At 40.1% G+C, this 22,553-nt stretch overlaps 1 protein-coding gene across 1 annotated transcript in view; it reads left to right on the top strand.

Moving 5' to 3' along the window:
• Window positions 1-1,786: 1,786 nt before the first annotated feature.
• Window positions 1,787-22,553, top strand: part of LOC126199480 (hemicentin-2-like) — a gene marked incomplete at its 5' end in the record, with an annotated part of 112,004 nt that continues 91,237 nt past the window's right edge. Inside the window, 2 exons of the mRNA XM_049936401.1 lie at window positions 1,787-1,802; window positions 6,559-6,671. Of these exons, the coding sequence (XP_049792358.1) occupies window positions 1,787-1,802; window positions 6,559-6,671 (129 nt within the window). The remainder of the gene's footprint in view (window positions 1,803-6,558; window positions 6,672-22,553) is intronic.

The following is a 22,553-nucleotide window of genomic DNA, read 5'->3' as shown; positions in this document are numbered from 1 at the left end:
CCAGGTTTTAAATTGTGAGACATTTCCAGGGGCAGATGTGGATTCTGACCACAATCTATTGGTTATGAACTGTACATTAAAACTGAAGAAACTGCAAAAATGTGGTAATTTAAGGAGATGGGACCTGGATAAACTGAAAGAACCAGAGGTTGTACAGAGTTTCGGGGAGAGCATAAGGGAACAATAGACAGGAATGGGGGAAAGAAATACAGTAGAAGAAGAATGGGTAGCTTTGAGGAATGAAATAGTGAAGGCAGCAGAGGATCAAGTAGGTAAAAAGACAAGGGCTAATAGAAATCCTTGGGTAACAGAACAGATACTGAATTTAATTGATGAAAGGAGAAAATACAAAAATGCAGTAAGTGAAGCAGGTAAAAAGGAATACAAACGTCTCAAAAATGAGATCGACAGGAAGTGCAAAATGGCTAAGCAGGGATGGCTAGAGGACAAATGTAAGGATGTAGAGGCTTATCTGACGAGGGTTAAGATAGATACTGCCCACAGGAAAATTAAAGAGACCTTTGGAGAAAAGAGAACCACATGCATGAATATCAAGCGCTCAGATGGAAACCCAGTTCTAAGCAAAGAAGGGAAAGCAGAAAGGTGGAAGGAGTATGTAGAGGGTCTATACAGGGGCGATGTTCTTGAGGACAATATTTTGGAAATGGAAGAGGAGGTAGATGAAGATGAAATAGGAGATATGATACTGCGTGAAGAGTTTGACAGAGGACTGAAAGACCTAAGTCGAAACAAGGCCCCGGGCGTAGACAACATTCCATTAGAACTACTGACAGCCTTGTCAGAGCCAGTCCTTACAAAATTCTACCATCTGGTGAGCAAGATGTATGAGACAGGCGAAATTCCTTAAGACTTCAAGAAGAATATAATAATTCCAATCCCAAAGAAAGCAGGTGTTGACAGATGTGAAAATTACCGAACTGTCAGTTTAATAAGTCACAGCTGCAAAATACTAAGGCGAATTAATTACAGACGAATGGAAAAACTGGTAGAAGCCGACCTTGTGGAAGATCAGTTTGGATTCCATAGAAATGTAGGAACACGTGAGGCAATATTGACCCTACGACTTAGAGAAGAAAGATTAAGGAAAGGCAAACCTACGTTTCTAGCATTTGTAGACTTAGTGAAGGCTTTTGACAATGTTGACTGCAATACACTCTTTCAAATTCTGAAGGTGGCAGGGGTAAAATAAAGGGAGCGAAAGGCTATTTACAATTTGTACAGAAAGCAGATGGCAGTTATAAGAGTCGAGAGACATGAAAGGGAAGCAGTGTTTAGGAAGGGAGAGAGACAGGGTTGCAGCATATCCCTGATGCTATTCAATCTGTGTATTGAGCAAGCAGTAAAGGAAACAAAAGAAAAGTTCGGAGTAGTTATAAAAATCCATGGAGAAGAAATAAAAACTTTGAGGTTCGCCGATGACATTGTAATTCTGTCAGAGATAACAGAGGACTTGGAAGAGCAGTTGTACGGAATGGACAGTCTCTTGAAAGGAGGGTATAAGATGAACATCAACAAAAGCAAAACGAGAAATTTGTTAACATCGAGTATTGATTTAAGTGTCAGGAAGTCGTTCCTGAAAGTATTTATATGGAGTTTAGCCATGTATGGAAGTGAAACGATGACGATAAATAGTTTAGACAAGAAGAGAATAGAAGCTTTCGAAATGTGGTGCTACAGAAGAATGCTGAAGATTAGACGGATAGATCACATAACTAATGAGGAGGTATTGAATAGAATTGGGGAGAAGAGGAGTTTGTGGCACAACTTGATTAGAAGAAGGGATCGGTTGGTAGGACATGTTATGAGGCATCAAGGGATCACCAATTTAGTACTGGAGGGCAGCGTGGAGGGTAAAAATCGTAGATGGAGACCAAGAGATGACTACACTAAGCAGATTCAGAAGGGTGTAGGGTGCAGTAGGTACTGGGAGATGAAGGATCTGCACAGGATAGAGTAGCATGGAGAGCTGCATCAAACCAGTCTCAGGACTGAAGACCACAACAACAACAACAACATTCCTCAGTGTGAACACCCTCCTGCCATTGTTCCCATCTACTAGTAGCTGCAATCATCCTAGCTAGTTTCATATCCGTAACCTCAGCCTTATTGATAAGATAACCTGAGTCCACCCAGCTTTCGCTCCCATACAACAAAGTTGGCCGAAAGATTGAACGGTGCACAGATAACTTAGTCTTGGTACTGACTTCCTTCTTGCAGAAGAGAGTAGATCGTAGCTGAGCGCTCACTGCATTAGCTTTGCTACACTTCGATTCTAGTTCTTTCACTATGTTGCCATCCTGTGAGAATATGCATCAAAAGTATTTGAAAACGTCGACCGGTTCTAACTTTGTTCCTCCTATTGGGCGCTCAATCCGTTTATATCTCTTTCCCACTGACATTACTTTCGTTTTGGAGATGCTAAACTTCATACCATAGTCCTTACATTTCTGATCTAGCTCTGAAATATTACTTTGCAAACTTTCAATCGAATCTGCCATCACAACTAAGTCGTCCGCATATACGAGACTGCTTGTTTTATGTTCACATGTCTTAATGTGATCCGAACTGAACCCAAAACTGAAAATTTTTCTTGATGGGCCAAGATTCACTTGAAACGAAGAATTGATAGCCGGAGTTGACAACTATTTTGCAGGCCTGGAGGAAACTTATTTTCGAGATGGGATCAACGTACAGGAACATTGCTAGACCAAGTGCATTAATCTACAAGAAGGCTACACTGATAAATAAATAAAGCTGCAGTGAAGTAAGTACTTTTTTTCTGTTCCGTTCTGAGAACATTTCAAACCATCCTCGTACTAACCGGCTAACGCTGTTTGTGGTTCGTGGTTCATGGTTAATAAATATCGGTTCAGGTTGCCTATGTAACGGCTTCCAGGGGCGATAAGAATATGACTTTCAATATTTCATATAATTACTGAGCAAATTAAAAAAAATAAAAGCTGTCATAACGTACGCATTAAGAGGTGTAATCCTACGTTAAGGGTTTAACACAGTATGACAAGCATTACGGTTAGAAACTGTCTGTCTGTCTTGAGGCAAAGTTGCTCACGACTAGAGTGAGAGTACGTGGAGACTTCAAACAGAACTTAAATGTGATTTCAAACCTTTATGAAATTTTTACGCGCTCACAAAAATGAAGGGAAGGAAACCAGTTTATCGCTTACTACATTATCGCAATGCATCCCACAAAACTTCAGCATCATGCACGACGTTTTAATTTATTGCTTCTTTACTGCTGCCTCTCTTCGTTACAATTTTTTGCAGGCATAATCAACATATACAACTTAATGTGCCTGCAAAGTTATTTCATTGTACAACACACTGCTCCGGAGATATGACATTGAGATGCATGGAATGTTAGCTTCTGCTTAAAACGTAGGGGAAGTCACCGAGAATATATTCATTCAGTGTTTCATAATTAGAGCACTCAGTGACCTCCAACGAACTTTAAATATAATATCAATCCTTTTCGAGACTTCTCCTCGCAAAGATGCTTAATGTCAAATATTTAACTAATTAACTCATTTTAAAGCAATCAGAAGTCCAAAGTTGTAGTGAGTTCGATTCTTTAAAGATTCAGGGGTCTACAGGTTAGTCACTTATACAGCAAAGGCCAGAAACGTATATCAACTGAATTTACATAAATCAACCCAGGCTGCACTGAATCGCTAAATGGGCAAGAATCCTAGTGTGTCTGTGCGGCAGTTAATGCGTTCTCTTTGTGAAAGGCACTTCCCTCACCACAAGCACTGTTCGCTGTTTACTGAGAGACTAAATACACTGGCCTGGAAAGGTTCAGGAAGAAGTAACTTTCAACGGATATGTCATTATCAAGTAACGTACCTCGATGAAAGTTGGACCATAGATAGAAAGAACTACTACTGTACTGTTACACGAGGTAACTGATAGAAATACTCTGCGAGACGAATAGAAATGACACTTCTATTCAAAGACAATAATTCTGCCGATATATGATGGTCTCCTGAACACTGCAAAAGGCGGGACATGGTGCTTAACACGATGTGCGATTATAACGAGCCGGCCGCGGTGGCCGAGCGGTTCTAGGCGCTTCAGTCTGGAACCGCGCGACTACTACGATCGCAGGTTCGAATACTGCCTCGGGCATGGATGTGTGTGATGTCCTTAGCTTAGTTAGCTTTAAGTAGTTCTACGTTCTAGGGGACTGATGACTTCAGATGTTAAGTCACATAGTTTTCAGAGCGATTTGAGCCATTTGATTACAACGAACCGCAGCGCGTTCTCTGCAACGTACTCCCGTGCTGGCCACCAGTATAGTAAAGAATTCTTGTGTGTAGGGGTTCTCATGCCTCCACGAGCGCGGTTGACAACTGGTGCGTTCTGACGTACAGTACATGTTCTCACCGCATGCCTCAAGTGCTCAGTGGGATTTAAGTCGAGTGAACGGGCAGTCCAGTCCATTCCCAGAACATCCACTAGTCGTGAGAGCTCGTCCAGCTGCGCTATTCGATGCGGTCGCACGCCCCGAAAAATACGGACATGGGGAAGGAGCACAGTTTCACAATAACGCTCACTTGTGAGTGCACTGTATTCACATATTTGAAGGCCAGTACGTCGATGCCTCCCCACATCAAAACATCGGCACCACAAAAACCAACAAATTCGACAGTGTTTTTGGATGCATTGCTCCCTCTCGCCATATGACGGCACTTCCCAGATTACTACTCGCACTGAACATGCTCTGATCTGAGAAGAGCACCGGACCGCTCACTTCGTTGGTCCAGTCCCTACGCTCTTGGCAGTGCCCCAAACGGTGCGCCAGTGTACAGGTGACTACGGAACACCACCTACTGGCCGTCGAGCATAGAGACCACGCACTTGCGGCCGCCTTGCCACTGTGCAGCGTAAGATTGCGTGCCTTTCAGTCTTGTGTCACTGTGCAGCGTGACATAGCGCCTGTGGTTCGGAACCATCACAACGCTTCTGGAAACAATGCCGTGTCCAGTAGCATACTGCTGGACAATACTCATCACACTTCGTCCTACTTCCTGTTTCCCTATGATTCTCCTCCGTATGAAATGATCGAAATGTTTCCCCAGGCTATGTTCTAGTAAGGAGCATCACCACAGTTCACCATAACTGCTCGTTGCTTTAACAGCCTCGTGTTTCAAGGACCAGCCCCCTTTGCCACTATAGTCACGCTGACGTCATGCAATGTGGCGTCCAGCTTTCTGTGGACGGCAGGGAGACCTTTGACAACAAGCTCCCGCCCTTCCATTCATTTCCACCAAGCCGATAATATGTTGTATTACTTTAGTTCAGTTATTAAAGATGATTTTTTTTCAATTGTAATGAAAATTCACAACATTTTTTTACAATTTTTTATTTATATAATCAAAAATATACAGTTTTTTGGAAAAAGGCTGTGTTAAATTATGCAGAAGGTACTGTGTAACATTTACTGAAAGTTTGAAACAAATATGTTTGGAAGATCCTTAGAAAACATGTAATTAGTATGAGAAAATAAAAGTTTTGGGAATCGAGCGACAAAGATTGGATTAACTTTTTAGTGCATTCCAGGTCCATAGGATGGATTATCTTCATCCTCTGCAAACTCCTCCTCCAGCTTCCTCTTGTTCCTCCTCCTGTTCACTCATTGAACCAAGCTTCTTCTGTGAAGTATTTTCTTTCCCACTTTGACTGCTATGGGCAGGTGTACTTGAGAGGTTAGGTTCACTCACTTGGTTATCGTCTTTATTGTTTACAGTAATAACACATACCTTTGGCTTTCCAACATTTCTCCTTTTCTTAAAAGCCTTCAGAGGATTTCTAATAACTTTACTTTTACTCATTATTATACTTCAACAAAACAGAGACTCAAGAAACAGAATTAATTACGAATATTTTCGAGATAACGACAGAGTAAATAAACATGAAACAATCGACAATCACACCAGCGATATATATTGAACCATCACAGGTTATCCACAACACATACATTATCCCACATCACTAAAATGTACCTGATGAACACGGACGTTAATAATAACACCATTTGACAGCAGTTTAACAGCGCCACAGTGGGTCACGCCCATGTAGAACACATTTCAAAAAAAATTAAAAATAGTTGTAGTCTTCGGAATTGAATAAATTATATATCTATTAAAAGGTAATAGTCTGCAGATTCAGAAAACGCAAAAAAAGTAAAAATTCAACTTTTCATGATTTTGAGCCTTTCCGGAGCCCCTTAAGTTTTGCAGAGCCGTAGGCAACACTATTCCATTCTGCTTACCCTACTTTACAGATGTGACTGACTTCGTACTTCTCATCATTCCAGCCATTTGAGTAGAAACTTGTGGTCAAAAATATCATTCGTCTCGAACAGATACACGAGTGAATCTTTCATGCACTTATCATTGTCTGATATATAAGCGACTGCTAGTGTAAGGAAAATTAGCGAGTGCCCGCGTGTTGTGTTTGCAGGTGGGCAGAAGGCGGCGCAGCAGCAGCAGCAGCTGCAGACGCCTCTTTACCAACACGGGCTGTATACGGGTCCCTACTTCGACACCAGCACGGCCACGAACGTGTCTGCGCAGCTCGGCACGCACGCCTACCTACCCTGCCGCGTCAAACAGCTGGGGAACAAGTCTGTAAGTATTAATTGTAACCATACTACATGCTCTGTTCTTTTTAGTAAGACATGGCGTTACTCTTTATTACGAGTGTCTGGTGGCGCGTGTTAAACCGCATGAGCTTACGGTGACTTAACGGAGATTTTTTCAAAGTATTTTCATTGGGGGAATGCAGTGTAGAAGCTGGTGGGCATTCTAGCGGGTTCCTCTCTTGGAAATGCAAAATTTGTAAGAGAAAGAAGGCGACAGAGATGCAGGAGGAGGATATATTCATACAGTTGCACTTTGTTTAGAACCAGTAGATTTGACCAACTGTCAGAGCTGAGTGGAGAGGAGCCTCTTGTAGCTTTAGGTGTAGGAAACAAGCAGCAATTCTCGGTAGTTAGGGATCCTAAGTCAGCTGTAAATTCTAACAGAAAGAAGAAAGTTCTGCTGCTAGGTAGTTTGCAAGCCAGAGGTGTGGGCTATTAGTTGCAGGAAGTGTTGGGGAGTGAGTACAAGGTCACCAGCATTGTGAAGCCTAGTGTAGGGATGGTTCCAGTGATTGCTATCATAGGGGAGTTATGTAGGAATTTTACGAAAAAGGATCAGGGAGGGACGGTGAGTGGAGCTGGGAATAGTCTGGGTAATGACGGGGAGTAATAATGCAGGTGGTGATGTGGTAAAGATTGCTACTCAGACAGGTGGCATTAATGTGCACTTCGAGCAACTGTTTTAGCGTCATGATCGGCCTCATCTTACGTTACCCGTGTTAACATGGGGCTGAAGAAGGTACTGATGGCGGTATGGGAAGGGGAGTCTGGCAAATCTTACAGGTGACAGTGTAGTGAGCAGTGGTTGGATCACTCATGAGAAAATTCCTGTAGTAGTTGGTGTTACAACTGCACTTTTTTTTTTAGACTGAAGTCAGCTGATACGTATTCCTGCTTACAGAATGTCCCTCTAACAAAGGAATCACCTTCAGACGGAGTCAGGCATCCAAGTAGTAAAGGAATTAGCATATTTCATCAAAGTATAAGATGTATTAGAGATAAAGTTAGTGAACTGCTTACAGATGTTGGATCTGATATTATTGGTATATCGAAGCACCGCTTCAATTATTTTACAGTTCAGAGGCTTAATTTACCAGGATACAGATACGCTGGCGGTTTTTCAAGGAGTTCATGTGGAGTGGGGGAGTGTCCATTGTGTAAAAGCAGTATTCCATTTGAGTCCGTAACATATTATGACATTGCACTGAAAAGGCATTTGAATGTTGTGCAGGGGCAGCTGAATTTAGTGAAACAAAATTTGTAATTGTTGTTATTTATAGGTCCCCTAACTGTGACTTCAGTGCATTTCCGCTCAAGTTAGAGAAGGTTCTTGGTTCACTTTATAGTAGGTACCAAAAATAAGTTAGATGTGGGACTCCAATATTAATTTTGTATTTGACTGTGCAAGAAAACGGATGTTAGATCTCCTAAATGCATATGATCTGATGCCGACTGTGTTTTTCCAACCAGGATACAGGGGGACAGTAGCACACCCGTAGACAGTGTTTTGTTCAGTCTTCATTAGTAGACAGGCATTCCGGTAGTAAATGGGATGAATGGCATTTCAGACCATGTTACACAAATTTCAACGGAAAAAGGTTTTTTAGTACTCAGAGTAATGTTACATATAATTGCAAACTATGTAGAAAAGCTGATCCAACGGCAATAGACAGTTTTTTAAACCTCGTTAAGGAACAAGCGTGGCGGGATGTTTATAGTACCGATAACACAGATGACAAACGTAATGCTTTCCTTAACACATTTCTCATGCTCTTTGAAAGATGCTTTCCATTAGAATGTTCCAAAAAGGATATTAGCAGTAAAAGGTAGCCTGGCTGACTGACTAAGGATATAATGTAGAACAATGTTAAAATTATATCAAAATATTATCAGTACGAGTACTCACAATCAGTTACACATGCTTCTAAAATGTTTTTGTTTCCAGATGACAGTAGCTTGCTAGTAAAGGATGTTGTATGCAACACTGACTCTATTTCAAATAGTGCAATTCATGACATAAGCTCAATGAAAATTAGAAATTTGTGGTAAGATCGCATGGGATCAAACTACTGAGGTCATCAGTCCATAAGCTTACACACTATTTAACCTAACTTAAACTAACTTACGCTAAGGACAACATAACACCAATGCCCAAGGGAGGTCTCTAACCTCCGACGGGTGGAGCCGCGCGAACCGTGACAAGGTGCCTCAGATCGCGCGGCTACCACGCGCGGTACAAGTTCATGGCTTGTAGAAAATAAAATAACGCTAAATTACAGTAAGACTCAGGTTTTACAGTTGCTAACACACAATTCAACAAAACCCAAAAGTTTTAATTTCACTGAATGGTCGTATGATTAGTAGAACAGTGCAGTTCAAATTTCTAGGGGTTCTAATCGATAATAAACCGTAGCGGGAAGCCCACGTTTAGGATATTGTTCAAAGTCTTAATGCTGCCATTTTTACTACTCGAACGCTGTGTGAAGTAAGTGAGAGCTCGACCGGAAAGTAGTTTAGTTCGCTCATTTTCATGCGCATATTACGTATGGTATTATGTTTTCGGGTAACTCTTCCCGTGCTCAAAGATATTTTGGGCTCAGACCTCTCTTTATTAGTATGAGTATTCCGAAACTGGCCTCTCAATATACATAATCTTTACTGTCGTATCTTGTTAATAATATCAGCTTACTCTCAAGAATTAGCAGATTTCACTTAGTTGATATTAGGCAGAAATCCAATCCGCATTTGGATCGCACTTCCTTCACTCTTGTGCAGAAAGATGTGCAGTGTACTGTTGTATCCATTTTCAATAAGCTACCATAAGAATTACAAAATCTCAGGAGTAATCCACACGTTTTCAAATTGAAACTGGAGAGTTACCTCATGGGTTATCCTTCTATTCCGTCGAGGAGTTCCTTGAAAAATTAAGCTGATTCCTGTATTATATTGTTCATTGCATTTACATAAACTTATAGGTGGCCTTTTATTGGGTTCCCAAACATTTTATTTTATCTGTTATTACTTTTATGTTGTAATTTCATGTACTGACACGTTTCGTGACCTTGGAGATTTGCTTCTCAATTTGGTCCTACGGAACTAGACGTTTAAAATAAAATAAAAAATAAATACGCAATGACTGTCTCTTAACCTCTCCTGTGTTACAACAGATGGCGTGTTAAAGATCCGATTTGTTATGGGAATGCATTACATTCGAGGTGCCTTGTTGCTTTCACCGACATGAGTGAAATGCATAGAGTTTTAAATGATTTGACCAACTTAGAATCTGCTGAAGATGCCTCTTGTGCAGACAGCAGCACTTAGTCTGTAGAGGCTGCTATAAACTGTTAGCGAGGAATTGATGTCATCTAATTAATTAGTTCATTCACTTCTTTGTCAGGGATGCCACTCGTATTGATTTTAGCAGAACACTGGAAACTGCAACTTCCAAGCATTATTAACTACTTTATCAAGCCACAAGATATGAATATATTTACAAACTTTATCTTGCGGAACCAGTAACTGATTACGTGTAATGGATTCTTAAACTGTTGCGGACTCATTATTTCTGCACAAAAAGGAGATGTGACCAGTCGCACCAAACCACACATCTGTTCCCTATGACTGGCACTTCCTATCTGAGTAACATTTTACTGAATGTGCCTAAAACTGAAACATAACTGTCCGAGACCGACAACACGTCTGTCCACCGTGACTGTGCCATTTGATCTAAAATGTTAATGAATTTAGAGGAAATTTAAACATAACTGTTCTCGCTAGACAACATGTCTGTCTATCATAACTACCTCATCTAATCTGATTTGACAGTGGGGCTACTTCGCTTGGGAGGCCGCTTTAGCCGGAGTTCCGAAGATACCCGAAGTGCTTCGTCTGCCTTTTCATTTAGCTTTTCTTTTTAGTTGTGAGAGTAATTCTGATCTTAGAAGCAAATAGACCATAACTTGGTATTTAGAGACATATTTCAGAACGCTAAGCAAGTTTCATGGCTCGCAATTAAAATATTAATGAAAGAAAGCTTTTTGGCTCACTGCCTCCGAACATACCAGCCAGTCGTACTGTTAGGATTCGATTCCTCCGTCTTTTCCACGATAACTATCAGCTGCTTCTGGTACCTCACACCACTGATTGTGTCATATGAATATTGCTTTCACCTTTATTACTTTGAGAAACAAATTTTGTTGCTAAAACCAGAAATATCATACTTTCCCCCCCATTCTGAGATTTCCAGAAATTGATGTATTCGCGAAGCAATACTCAATTTGGAAAAAAATAAAGCTTAATAAATTTTGAATAAAGTTAAAGGTGAGTATCTCTCAATAGCCATTCTATCCCATTAATGTGATACCTGGATTTTGATACAATATTGTTTACCGTGAATTATTAATTACCACAATAATTTTGTAGTAGGAGAATTTTGTCCTTAATATGTATCTATACCACTGTACCTTAAATAATTGAAAATTAGACATATATCCTAATAATAATATTAGTCCCTTCTGAACTGCATTTCATAAAACCATTAACAATAGTTATGCCATTAGCATTTTCTACCCTTTTAAGTTGGGGCAGCGTATTAGTAACCTGTTACTTGATTACATCTAGAAATATACATGTTATGAAAAAATCATTATAAGGAAAATTTTTACAAGAATTACTCTGCTCTCAATACACTGCCGTCCTTTAAATACATCGTAGCACATTTTTGAGTCATACAAACTTCCACTTAATGCAAGAATAAAAAATCTTTATGCACATTTCATATTGACGTGCAGACAAAGTATCAAATCTGCAATGACAGTGCTGCGATAAACAGATGCATACAATCAACTATAGCAGCACATAAGCTCGATTAAGTTCAATGACGTGTTGTTACATTCAGATTAACATAAAAATTGCTTAACCAGTCCATGTATCAGTAACTGTCACTTCATCCTCCATTTCCAACGTCAGCATACAGGATTTGAACAATTTCATTCACCACTACAAAATAGCTTAAATTAGTTTCTTAATAAATCTAAGCAAAAAGCTGAAACCCATACACCATTTTTACACATGAATATGAACAAATGGAAATGCGAATTACTATCGTAACTTTCTTAATGCATGACCATTAAACACCTAAACACTTTCGCTGTGTGTTTACTACAAGGCCATTGCCACCGCTCGTAACACTCTCCAAACGTTCTTGCTCATTAGTAACTACCTGTCGCTAGTGAACCGCTGTGTCGATGACTCACGCTGCTATCCAGCGTGTCTCTCTCGTGATTTAACCTGACAGGCGGCGAGATGCATGTCAGATGTTTTATTCAGCAGCATTATTCGACTGCCTCACCCGTTATTTCAAAAGTATCTTTAAGTACTTACGTTCCCTAATAACTTCATATTTAGTGTTACGTTTATCGAATATCATCTCAAATATTCACTATTTACTCTTTAGTTTTGATCAAAACATTACTTTGCTTTATGTTACACATACGATTGCGATTCAGATATAGATTGAAAGGACACCAGTGACGCTTTGTTTCCTTTAAATCGAGAACAACACTCAGCTATAATCACATTGTTTCACTCAACGGTATGAGTTTAGTAACATTTGCTACTCACGTGTTATTGTTGTCGTTGTCATCATTGTGTACCTGTTTGCCAACGTTTAGTATAATATTCAACTTGGAGCTGATTATGTTTCTTATAACTATACATTTGTCTGATTTTCCACTTGTTTTGGTAAAGTGCGTAACGTTACACGTCTCTTCATCTCATGCGGCCCCATATCTAATTTAGTGTTACCATGTTTACGTCTCTGGAGAGCTGCTAATAACTGTTGTTGTGCCTTACATATGTCATTATTCTCATTAACATGTGTCTACTTCATCACATTTCGTGGGCAACTGGTGGAAACCAGTTCGCCTACAAACATTATTTGTCTTTCAGTTAATAATTAATCGACTTACCGGTCGCAATATGTATATCGATATCATAGACCGTTGTCCGACGTCGCCTTATTCACCTAATGTACCCTAAGTAATTGGTCGACTTGCCAGTCGTCCAGTAATTTTCCTCTCTTCACGGTTGACATCACTTTCATGACCATCCCTTGCTTATAATCGGATAATTAGTTATTTCCGCGCAAATCACTTCAGCTTTTTAATCCATAGTCAAAGCATAACTTTTATCAATTTAGCCTGACGCAGCCTTCATTTATTTCTTATCTCGAGACAACATACGAGCTGTTGCTTCGTCTCGCCGCGTAATTCCCCGTCTTAATTCGTTCCTACGCACTTACTTGGTGTAGTGGAGTCCTCCTCTGCTTCTTATTCACATTATTATGCACTTAATCTTATTATTCCTCTATTCCATCACAATAGTCCTACCATTTTTCCACTGCACTATTGAATGTCGATGCTTGTTATTTGACCTAAATACAGTACGAGTTTTTCTTAATGCAACCTTATATTGTGTTCTATTGTCTTCTTATCTATGGTTCCTCATATTAAGCCTATATACGTACTGTCAATCTTCTTTTGTTTGTTTATCTTCACCCTGATTTTCAGATGTATATCCTGCTGGATTACTTGTAATGACGTATTTGTTGTTTATTTGTTTGATGTCATAACCAGTATATAGTGTTTTTGTCCTAGCTTTTAGCTCTTTTTGTGGCGAAGAAGGCTGAAGATGACGGATTTATCACACAATAATCCAAGTGAAAGAACTAACCTCGTGGAAGGAAAATGCAGTAATGCCATCACATAACTATGGTACCTTGTAATCGTCGATAACATGACTAAGCAAAGAGTGGAGTTGTCACCTAAGGTATTTCTCGTCGTAGCATTTGACAGTGAAAAAGGTTAAAGGTGAAAAATTTTGTTCACAATGAGTGAAGTGGAAAAAGTAACAGCAAGAATTAATATGAAGTAATGCCATTATATAACTTTGGTACCTTGTAATCGTCAGTAACACGGCTACGCAAAGATTGCTATCGACTACTGAGCTATTTATTCATAACACTTTTTGTTGTCCACAGTACTGTAAATTCCTTTACTTACTCCTACCTTTATGTTGATTTCCTCCACTGCATTCGGTTACGCTATTCTAATTATTCTGTATGGACCCTCCTAAGTTTCATAGTATTTTCTGATATCTGACATTTTCTTGGAAGATTGTAGTCTTGATCTTATCAGTACTATTTCATCAGTGTGATATGTCTTTTTCTTCAATTGGTTATTGCATTTATACCTGCTTTTCTTTGATTCTTCCTAATGTTAAATCCCTCTTTTCATTAACAGATATCTCGTCTCTTGTTGGAAACGTATCAGTTGTTCAACAGTACTACGTACTCTTTCTCCCGTTAACAGCTCCTGTGGCGGTATTTCCGTGGTAGATTGAGCCAATTCATCTCATTATTTTCTTAAATTCTTCCAAGTAATCTGCTCATATACGATGATACTTGCAGCCTATTGTGACGTGGGCAAAAGGCCACAGTGATCAATGCAAACCTTATCCGTTATATTTGCTGAGTCCATACCATACATTTCCGCTTTCCTACTCGAATTCAGTACATTGGTCTTTTAGCATATACAACTGAATTTTAGAATCTCTTGGCCTTCCCGTTTAAGTTATTAAAATAACAGTTATGTTTGAGTGAATGGATTCAAGCTTAGGACCCGAAGTTTTTTGGTAAAACAACGATCAGTTTCTGCAGTGGAAAACTTAGTAGCAAAATGATGCGAGACGGACTCTGCTGTGAATAAACGCAGTAATATACATTGAATGTACCAACATCATTTTCCCTCTTACTACTAAAATCTGAATTTCTTTTTCTTTTCTTAATGTCCAGCAATAATTTATTCTTTATTTACGGAATATAAAATCCCATACGGTTTCGTTTGATTTCTCTACTCTGAGCTCTCGTATTTTATGTATCATCTGGATGTTTTTGCCATGCGAAAAAATTACCATGTTAGCATCCAGATCTAATTTTTCCGTGATTGCCCTACATTGTTTAGTTAGTATTGTGATCCCTCCTTTCAAGAAGCATGGCCAATTTTCTTTCCCATCCTACACAAACAGAGGCTATGCTCCGCCTATAATGCGCTCAAAATCAGTGGCGCGTTCAACCTCAACCTTCTTTCCTTCCGTCACCCACAAAGAGAATGTCTTCCATATGCCAAGATCGGTCTGAAAAGTCACTAACAAATATAAAGAACAGTAATGATGCTAAGATTGAAGGAACGCTTTAAGTTAACGTATTTTGGATCTGATGAGTGTTTTATTAATAACGCCGTTTTCAGTCTAAACTAAAGAGCGTGCAGGCGAGTCGACACTCTCCCTGTACCACTATGGGACAAGGAGCAACTACTGGCTGTTATGAATCTCTACAGGACTTTCCACAGTGCTTTTTAAAATGTGGGCGACATAGAGCTCAGACTCGCACGGGAGTGTTTATTTTCATCTAAATGTACATTTCATGCAAACAGAGTACTCTCGTATGCGCAGGAGAGGATATGCAAGGGAGGGGAAGAGGTATTGCAGCGTAGCGGACGAAGAAAGCGGTTAGAAGTTGCACGAGTATAGATAAGAAAATGTAAGCCATGACAAACGTACAATTTTCCAGTAACTTTTTTAAGCTAAATACATTACCCATGTAAGATCTCCCCTTGCTGAATCCACATTGTTCTTCAATTGAAAGAGAGGTTGTTGTTTACTACTTTAGCATATATTTGATGCCAATTTGGGAGAAGTGTTCCAAGGTAATATTACGAGAACGTCTCTACCTATCTCGAAAAGTTATATTATTAGCTTATTCTCATACTTCCTGTATGATATTCCTTTCCCAACAAAGCTTACTTCAATGCAAATACCTAAATTTAAGCAACATTTCACTATATTTCAGCACCTACTAATTCATTTTATCTAGTCCTGGGGCTTTCCTATTTGTAACTATTTGTAAGGACTGCACTGTTACATTTAGTTACTCTGTATCTATAGGGTCAATTCCTGCAGCACAGTGATTTATGCTTTGGCCTTGTTGAATCTCTATGTGGCTTTCATTGCACCCAAAGTTCTTTATAATGCTGGATCAATTAAGATGTCTCATTAATTTATAAGCCGTCTCATGAGTACGATTGTCATCGTCTTCTATCCCAGGATTCTTGTCTCAGTTTCCTTGTTACTGACATAACATTATTTCTACATCTTTCATACTCTTACTCATTTTCTGTGTTCCGATTCTACATCACATTTAGATAAGCTACTCGTTTTGTCTGACAGTTTCCTCCGAAAATTCTCCATTCTGTATTATCAGCCCCGACTTTCTCCTGAATTTCTTTTTATGCTAGACAGCAACAGCTGCTGTTTACTTCATGGCCAAAGTTATATTTTGTCATGCTTTACTAATGTTATTAATTACTGGGATCTCAACTAAACATCGCTGTAACCGCCTCTGGTAAATGTATTTCATTCCTTCCTCTTGTAAAAATATATTTTATAGGCCGCTTCATACTTCTGTATTGTCATGTTCTACCTTTTCCTCCAGTCAGCAAGAATGCTAATTACTCTGTTGGTCAGATAATGATCTATATGTAAGTCAAATCCTGTGTGTAATCTGCGATCAACTACATCAAGTATCAATACTTTATTAACTATTACACAGTCAATAATTGACAGATATACTTTTGCAGGCCATAAATATTTATGGATGTCCTCCCTACATACATGGTAATTATTAATTATCTGTAGGCTGCAAATTCCATCAACAGTTTAGTATTTTCATGCAGCATGGTTCCTCCCTGCTCTCTAGCTAGTTCTCTGATTATTTTGTTCCCTAAACAAACATTCAGATCACGAGCCACAATAATGAAATCGCTTTTGCTTATCTTAGTTAACACAGATTGAAGAATTTCTAAACATCGTACTGTTTCTTCATGTTTGTTCTCTTGTGGATCATACAAGGCTGTTAAGTTGATTTTGATCTCCCCATTTTAGTCCAAGCATTAAAATTCTTTCATTTATTACGGTGTAGCTTTCTATTTTATGTTTACATTATTAGAAATTAATACTGCCACCTCTGCAGCAGTTCTTTTCTTTTGTGGAACTCCACTATAAATCCTTCAGTATTTACTGCTCTAAGAGAGTCGCCTTCACTACGTCTAGGTGTCTTTCCTTCGTCATCAGAGCCTCTTCAGTCGGTTTTCTGGGTTCTTAATACGTCTTTTGTTGGAGTGATAATGTAAGAAATTGGGAGGTTATCCGCAGAATCACTGAGGAAAGGAATACATAGAAGAACCTGACAATAAGAAGGGAGAGGATGATAAGACATCTGAAAATATCAGGGATAACTTCCATAACACTATAGGGAGCTGCTGAGGGAAAAAACTGTAGAAGAAAGCAGAGCTTCGAATACACCCAGCAAGTAAGTGGCGTCGTAGGGCGTAAGTGCTGCTCTAAGATGTAAAGGTTTGCACAGCAGACAAATTCCAGGAGGACTGCATCACACAAGTCAGAAGACTGTTGACTCAAGAAAAACGAGCGGAGGCAGGATTCTGAGATGTCGAAATGAAGTGAAATCAGACCATCTGAATTCTTGAAAGGTTTAAATGCAACGGAATCATTATAACAACTAAACCGTAGCCAATAATAAGTGAAAAGCAATTTACTTCTACTAGGACAAATACAAAGCTCAGCCTTTGGAACAACAGATCTTCAGAACGTCTAGTTTCCTCTGTAAAGTAGTTGTAATTCAGTTTTTTACTTATAAAGAAGAACAATAATAATTTATATACGAAAGGTCTCTAACTAACACTACATGTGCTATAATACATACCGAAGTGCTTTCTCAGCAGCGTATACAAGCGATTGACAAAAAATCTGTTAGATTTTGTGGTAATGTTACACTGTTTGCACATCAAGGGTTGTACAAGAGGCAGAGTACTTAGTCCCACGAACAGTCACTCAATAAGTAAATTCATCACCGTAATTCTGAGAAGCAGTACGAAAGTTTCATATAACTATCCCTCCGTTAGAGGAGTTCCAACTTAGTGCAACGCAATATTCGCTACAGCGGTGCTTGTTAAAGTGGACAGCAAAATCGGAGAGTAACCAATATTTTAAAAACATGTGTCCTGCTTGGCTGTAGCTGACAGACATAGCGGTGCGGTGAGGTGCAGGAAACAGAAAGAGGAAAATATGGAAAGAGGAAAGTATGGCAGATATTTAAACTCTTTTCAGACGCTTTTATTGTCATCTACTGCATTAGGGACTGTGTGATAGACGACCAGGTACCCATCGTTTTAACACAGCCCTGAAGAGTATCACAGTTAACACATTTTCGCAGAACAGCCTGATGCTTCAGTTTCCCTGTTCCTAGAACGATGATATCTGGTCTACTTCGTCATGCCACAGGGGTAAAGCAGCTGTGGAACTTGTGATTCGACCTTGGAAATAAGTCTAACATCAATCAAAACAAGGCGACTGCAGACATGCGACTGAAGTGATAAAGTTTTGTGCAACACAAAGGGGTATCTATTGAATGCACGGACTTCTGAAACTTAATTATTCATGTCGTACCATGTGAAATGGAACGGCAATTGAAAATATACTCCAAGATGCACAGGCAGTACGATTCTTGTGGGCCAAACGTCTAAACTGCACACACATTCATGGTGAAATTTTGACGATGTACTGATCTAATGCAATGTCGCGACTGGCCGTAGTGAAATGGTACCAACCGTTTAACAATGGCTGCCCAGTCGTGGGAAATTCTGATCAGGACGCACAGATTTGCAAGATGCGATTTTTATCTTTTCGGCAGACCAAAATAATTTCTAGCAGTAGTAGCAGTAGTAATAGCTGTAGTAGGTATTCTGCCTTATAGCAGGTCTTGTCATGGGTTAAGGCTCTTCCACTTTTGTCTGTCCATGTCCAATCTTTTCATTTCTGAATATTTGTCTCCTTATATATTGTCCAGCATTTGATATCTTCTTTTTCCTCTTCCTCTGTTTTCCTCCACCATTCCTTCTATTTTTTCCCTCAATAAACAGTCCCTCCTAAAACAATGTTCAATCCAGTTCCGTTTTCTTTTTCTAATGACCTTCAGCATGTTTGTTTCTTCTCCAACTCTTCTTAATATTTCTTCATTTTCTTACTCGGTCTTCCCTTTTTCCATGCTTCTCCATATACACATCTCTAGTGCCTCCAATCTTCTTTCATCTTCCTTTTTCAATGTCCAGGTCTCGGCACCATACAGTGTCACGTACCAGATGTAACACTTGGCAAGTCTTTTCCTCAGATCTTTGTTTAGTGGTCCGCAAAGTAATTTCTGTTTCCTCTTGAATCCAACTTTTGCCATTGAAATTCTTTTCCTAATTTCTGTTTAGCAATGCATATCATCCATTACTACACTTCCCAAGTAACTGAAATTATCCATTTGCTGTATTTCCTCTCTCTCCCCCCCCCCCCCCCCTATTTTCATAAGACATTTTCTTCCCTTTCCTCCAATTACCATGCTTTTCGTCCTCTTCTTGTTAATCTTCATTCCATATTCTTCTGATTGTGTGTTTTGATCATGTAACATTTGTTCCGCACTCTTTGCCATCACAGCCATGTCTTCTGCAAATCTTATACACTCCATTCTGCCGGCCGCGGTGGCCGTGCGGTTCTAGCGCTGCAGTCCGGAACCGCGGGGCTGCTATGGTCGCAGGTTCAAATCCTGCCTCGGGCATGGATGTGTGTGATGTCCTTAGGTTAGTTAGGTTTAAGTAGTTCTAAGTTCTGGGGGACTGATGACCTAAGATGTTGAGTCCCATAGTGCTCAGAGCCACACTCCATTCTCCGATGTCCTATACAAACTCTTCTCCTTCATTCAAAACTTTCATTAATAATTTCCTCCAGGTAGATATTGAACAGTGTTGCTGACAAACAACAGCCTTGTTGTAGACCTCTTCCCAGTTTAATTTTTGCACTCATCACACCTCCTCTTCGTATTCTTTCTCTCTGCTTCAGATATAGATTTCTAATTAGCCGTCTATCCCTCCAGCCAACTCCATGTTTCCTTAGGATTTCCATCAGTATGTCCCATCTGGAACTGTAAAAAGCATTCTCAAGAGCAATGAACGAAACATACCCTTTCCTTTTCTTCTCCATGTACCTCTCCCCCATCACTGAAAATAGCCTAATGGCATCTATAGTTCCCACTTCTCTCCTAAAAACCAAATTGTTCATCTGCCATTACGCAATTCAGCTTTCCATATAGCCTTTTGTTGAGCGTCCTCACCATGACTTTGGCTGCATGCGATATCAGGCTATTATTCTATGTTGCTCAAAGTTTATACTGTTCTTTTTCTTTTCTATAGGTATTAAGATACTTTCCGTAAAGTCCTTTGGCCATTTTCATCTCATGTACCGGGTAATCAAAAAGTCAGTATAAATTTGAAAACTTAATAACCCACGGAATAATGTAGATAGAGACGTTCAAATTGACACACATGCTTGGAATGACATGGGGTTTTATTAGAACAAAAAAAAGTATTGCTAGACGCGTGAAAGATCTCTTGCGCGCGTCATTTGGTGATGATCGTGTGCTCAGCCGCCACTTTCGTCATGCTTGGCCTCCCAGGTCCCAAGACCTCAGTCCGTGCGATTATTGGCTTTGGGGTTACCTGAAGTCGCAAGTGTATCGTGATCGACCGACATCTCTAGGGATGCTGAAAGGCAACACCCGACGCCAATGCTTCACCATAACTCCAGACAAGCTTTACAGTGCTGTTCACAACATTATTCCTCGACTACAGCTATTGTTGAGGAATGATGGTGGACATATTGAGCATTTCCTGTAAAGAACATCATCTTTGCTTTGTCTTACTTTATTATGCTAATTATTGCTATTCTGATCAGATGAAGCGCCATCTGTCGGACATTTTTTGAACTTTTGTATTTTTTTTTGTTCTAATAAAACCCCATGTCATTCCATGTAATCATTTATCCGAACTTACTCTGTACTGCAGCACACTGCACACGATGTTGTTTTGTTCTTTACTCTTACTTAATATTTACATGAATTACACCAACAGCCTAAAAGCTGAATGGCACAAACGAAGGTTGGTACGCACGTTTCTTCATGTGAAAGATGATGTCTATTCCAATTTCGCGTCAGTCGGTTAAGATCACTATGCAGATACAAATCTGGTTTCCTTTAAATACGCTCAGCAACGGTCGCAAGCGTTAGTTACCTTGGTCATTGGAGGCGATGAGTTGATGTTAGTCAAGAATGCCTTTATGGCGACAAAGACGCAATTCTCAACACCTCACTGAGTTTGAATGTGGTCGTCTAACAGTGTTAAGAGAAGCTGGATGTTCCTTATGCGATAATGGAGAAAGAGTTGGCAAGAATGTAGCCACTGTGTGTGATTACTGACAGCGATAGTCACGAGAATGTATGGTCGCAGGAAGACAGGGCTCCGGAAGGGAAATGTTCAAATGTGTGTGAATCCCTAAGGGACCAAACAGCTGAGGTCATCGGTCCCTAGACTTACACACTACTTAAACTAACTTACACTAACTTATGCTAAGAACAACACACACACTCATGCCCGAGGGAGGACTCGAACCTCCGGCGGAGGGGCAGCGCAATCCGTGACATGGCGCCTCTAACCGCGCGGTCACACCGTGCGGCATGAAATTTTCAATCTGTGGTGGAATCTGCGCTGATATGAAACTTCGTGGCAGATGAAACCTGTGTGTCGAATCGAGACTCGAACTCGGGACCTTTGCCTTTCGCGGGCAAGTGCTCAACCATTTGAGCTACCCAAGCATAGCACGGAAGACTACAAGGCACTACCGAGAAGAGAGACCACTGTGTTCGGCATACGGCTCTGGCAGCGATTTGAGCCTCATTTGGCACGACAGTGACACAACTGTTACCAATCGGTTAGGTCAAGGACAGCTCCGAGCCAGACGTTCTGTAGCCTGCGTTCCACTGACCCCAACCCACCACAATTTGTGACTTCAGTGGTGTAAAGCGGTATCTCATTGGATGGCAGGGTGGATGTATGTTGTGTTTTCTGGTGAAAGATGGTTCTGCCTCGGTGCCAGTTATGGCCGTGGGTACATTAGGAGGAAACCAGTTGAAGGACTGCAACCAAGCATTCTGGTTGCTAGATTCGCTGCACCTACAGTTATGGCCTGGGGTGCGATTTCGTATGAGAACAGGAGCACTCTCGTGGTTGTCCCGCACACCTTGACTGCAAAATTGTACGTCAGCCTGATGATTCGACCTGTTGTGCTGTCATTCATGAACAGCATACCAGGGCGCGTTTTCCAACAGGATAACGGTCGCCCAAAGACCGCTGTTGTTACGCAAAATGCTCTACAGAGTGTCTTCATATTTCCATGCTTGCAGTCAACATTCTGGCGGTTATATTGGTAATTAATTTACCGGTATTTCACACTTGCAACGTCTTATCTGATCTTGCAAAGTTAATCACTTAAATATATTCCCTAGATAAATATATTCCCTAAATTTCATTGCTCAATCTGTGGTGGAATCTGCGCTGATATGAAACTTCGTGCGGCATGAAATTTTCAATCTTTGGTGGAATCTGCGCTGATATGAAACTTCGTTGCAGATGAAATCTGTGTGTCGAATCGAGACTCGATTTTGTATAAAGTATGAATTTATAAACCAGTGCTTAAATTTGTTAACCGGACGGTGGTACAAGGAATCATTTCATGGAATTATTTCAGATCTTCTCTGGAGTTTCTAAGGAGTCTGTCATTAGTCGGTTCCTGTGCATCACACTCACAGGCGGCACTATCACAAGAGCCATAACTCTTGAAGATGTGGCCACATCGGACTAGT

Source organism: Schistocerca nitens, chromosome 8 (genome assembly GCF_023898315.1).
Source record: "Schistocerca nitens isolate TAMUIC-IGC-003100 chromosome 8, iqSchNite1.1, whole genome shotgun sequence".
Taxonomy (NCBI): domain Eukaryota; kingdom Metazoa; phylum Arthropoda; class Insecta; order Orthoptera; family Acrididae; genus Schistocerca; species Schistocerca nitens.
This window is presented reverse-complemented; position numbering and strand designations above follow the sequence as displayed.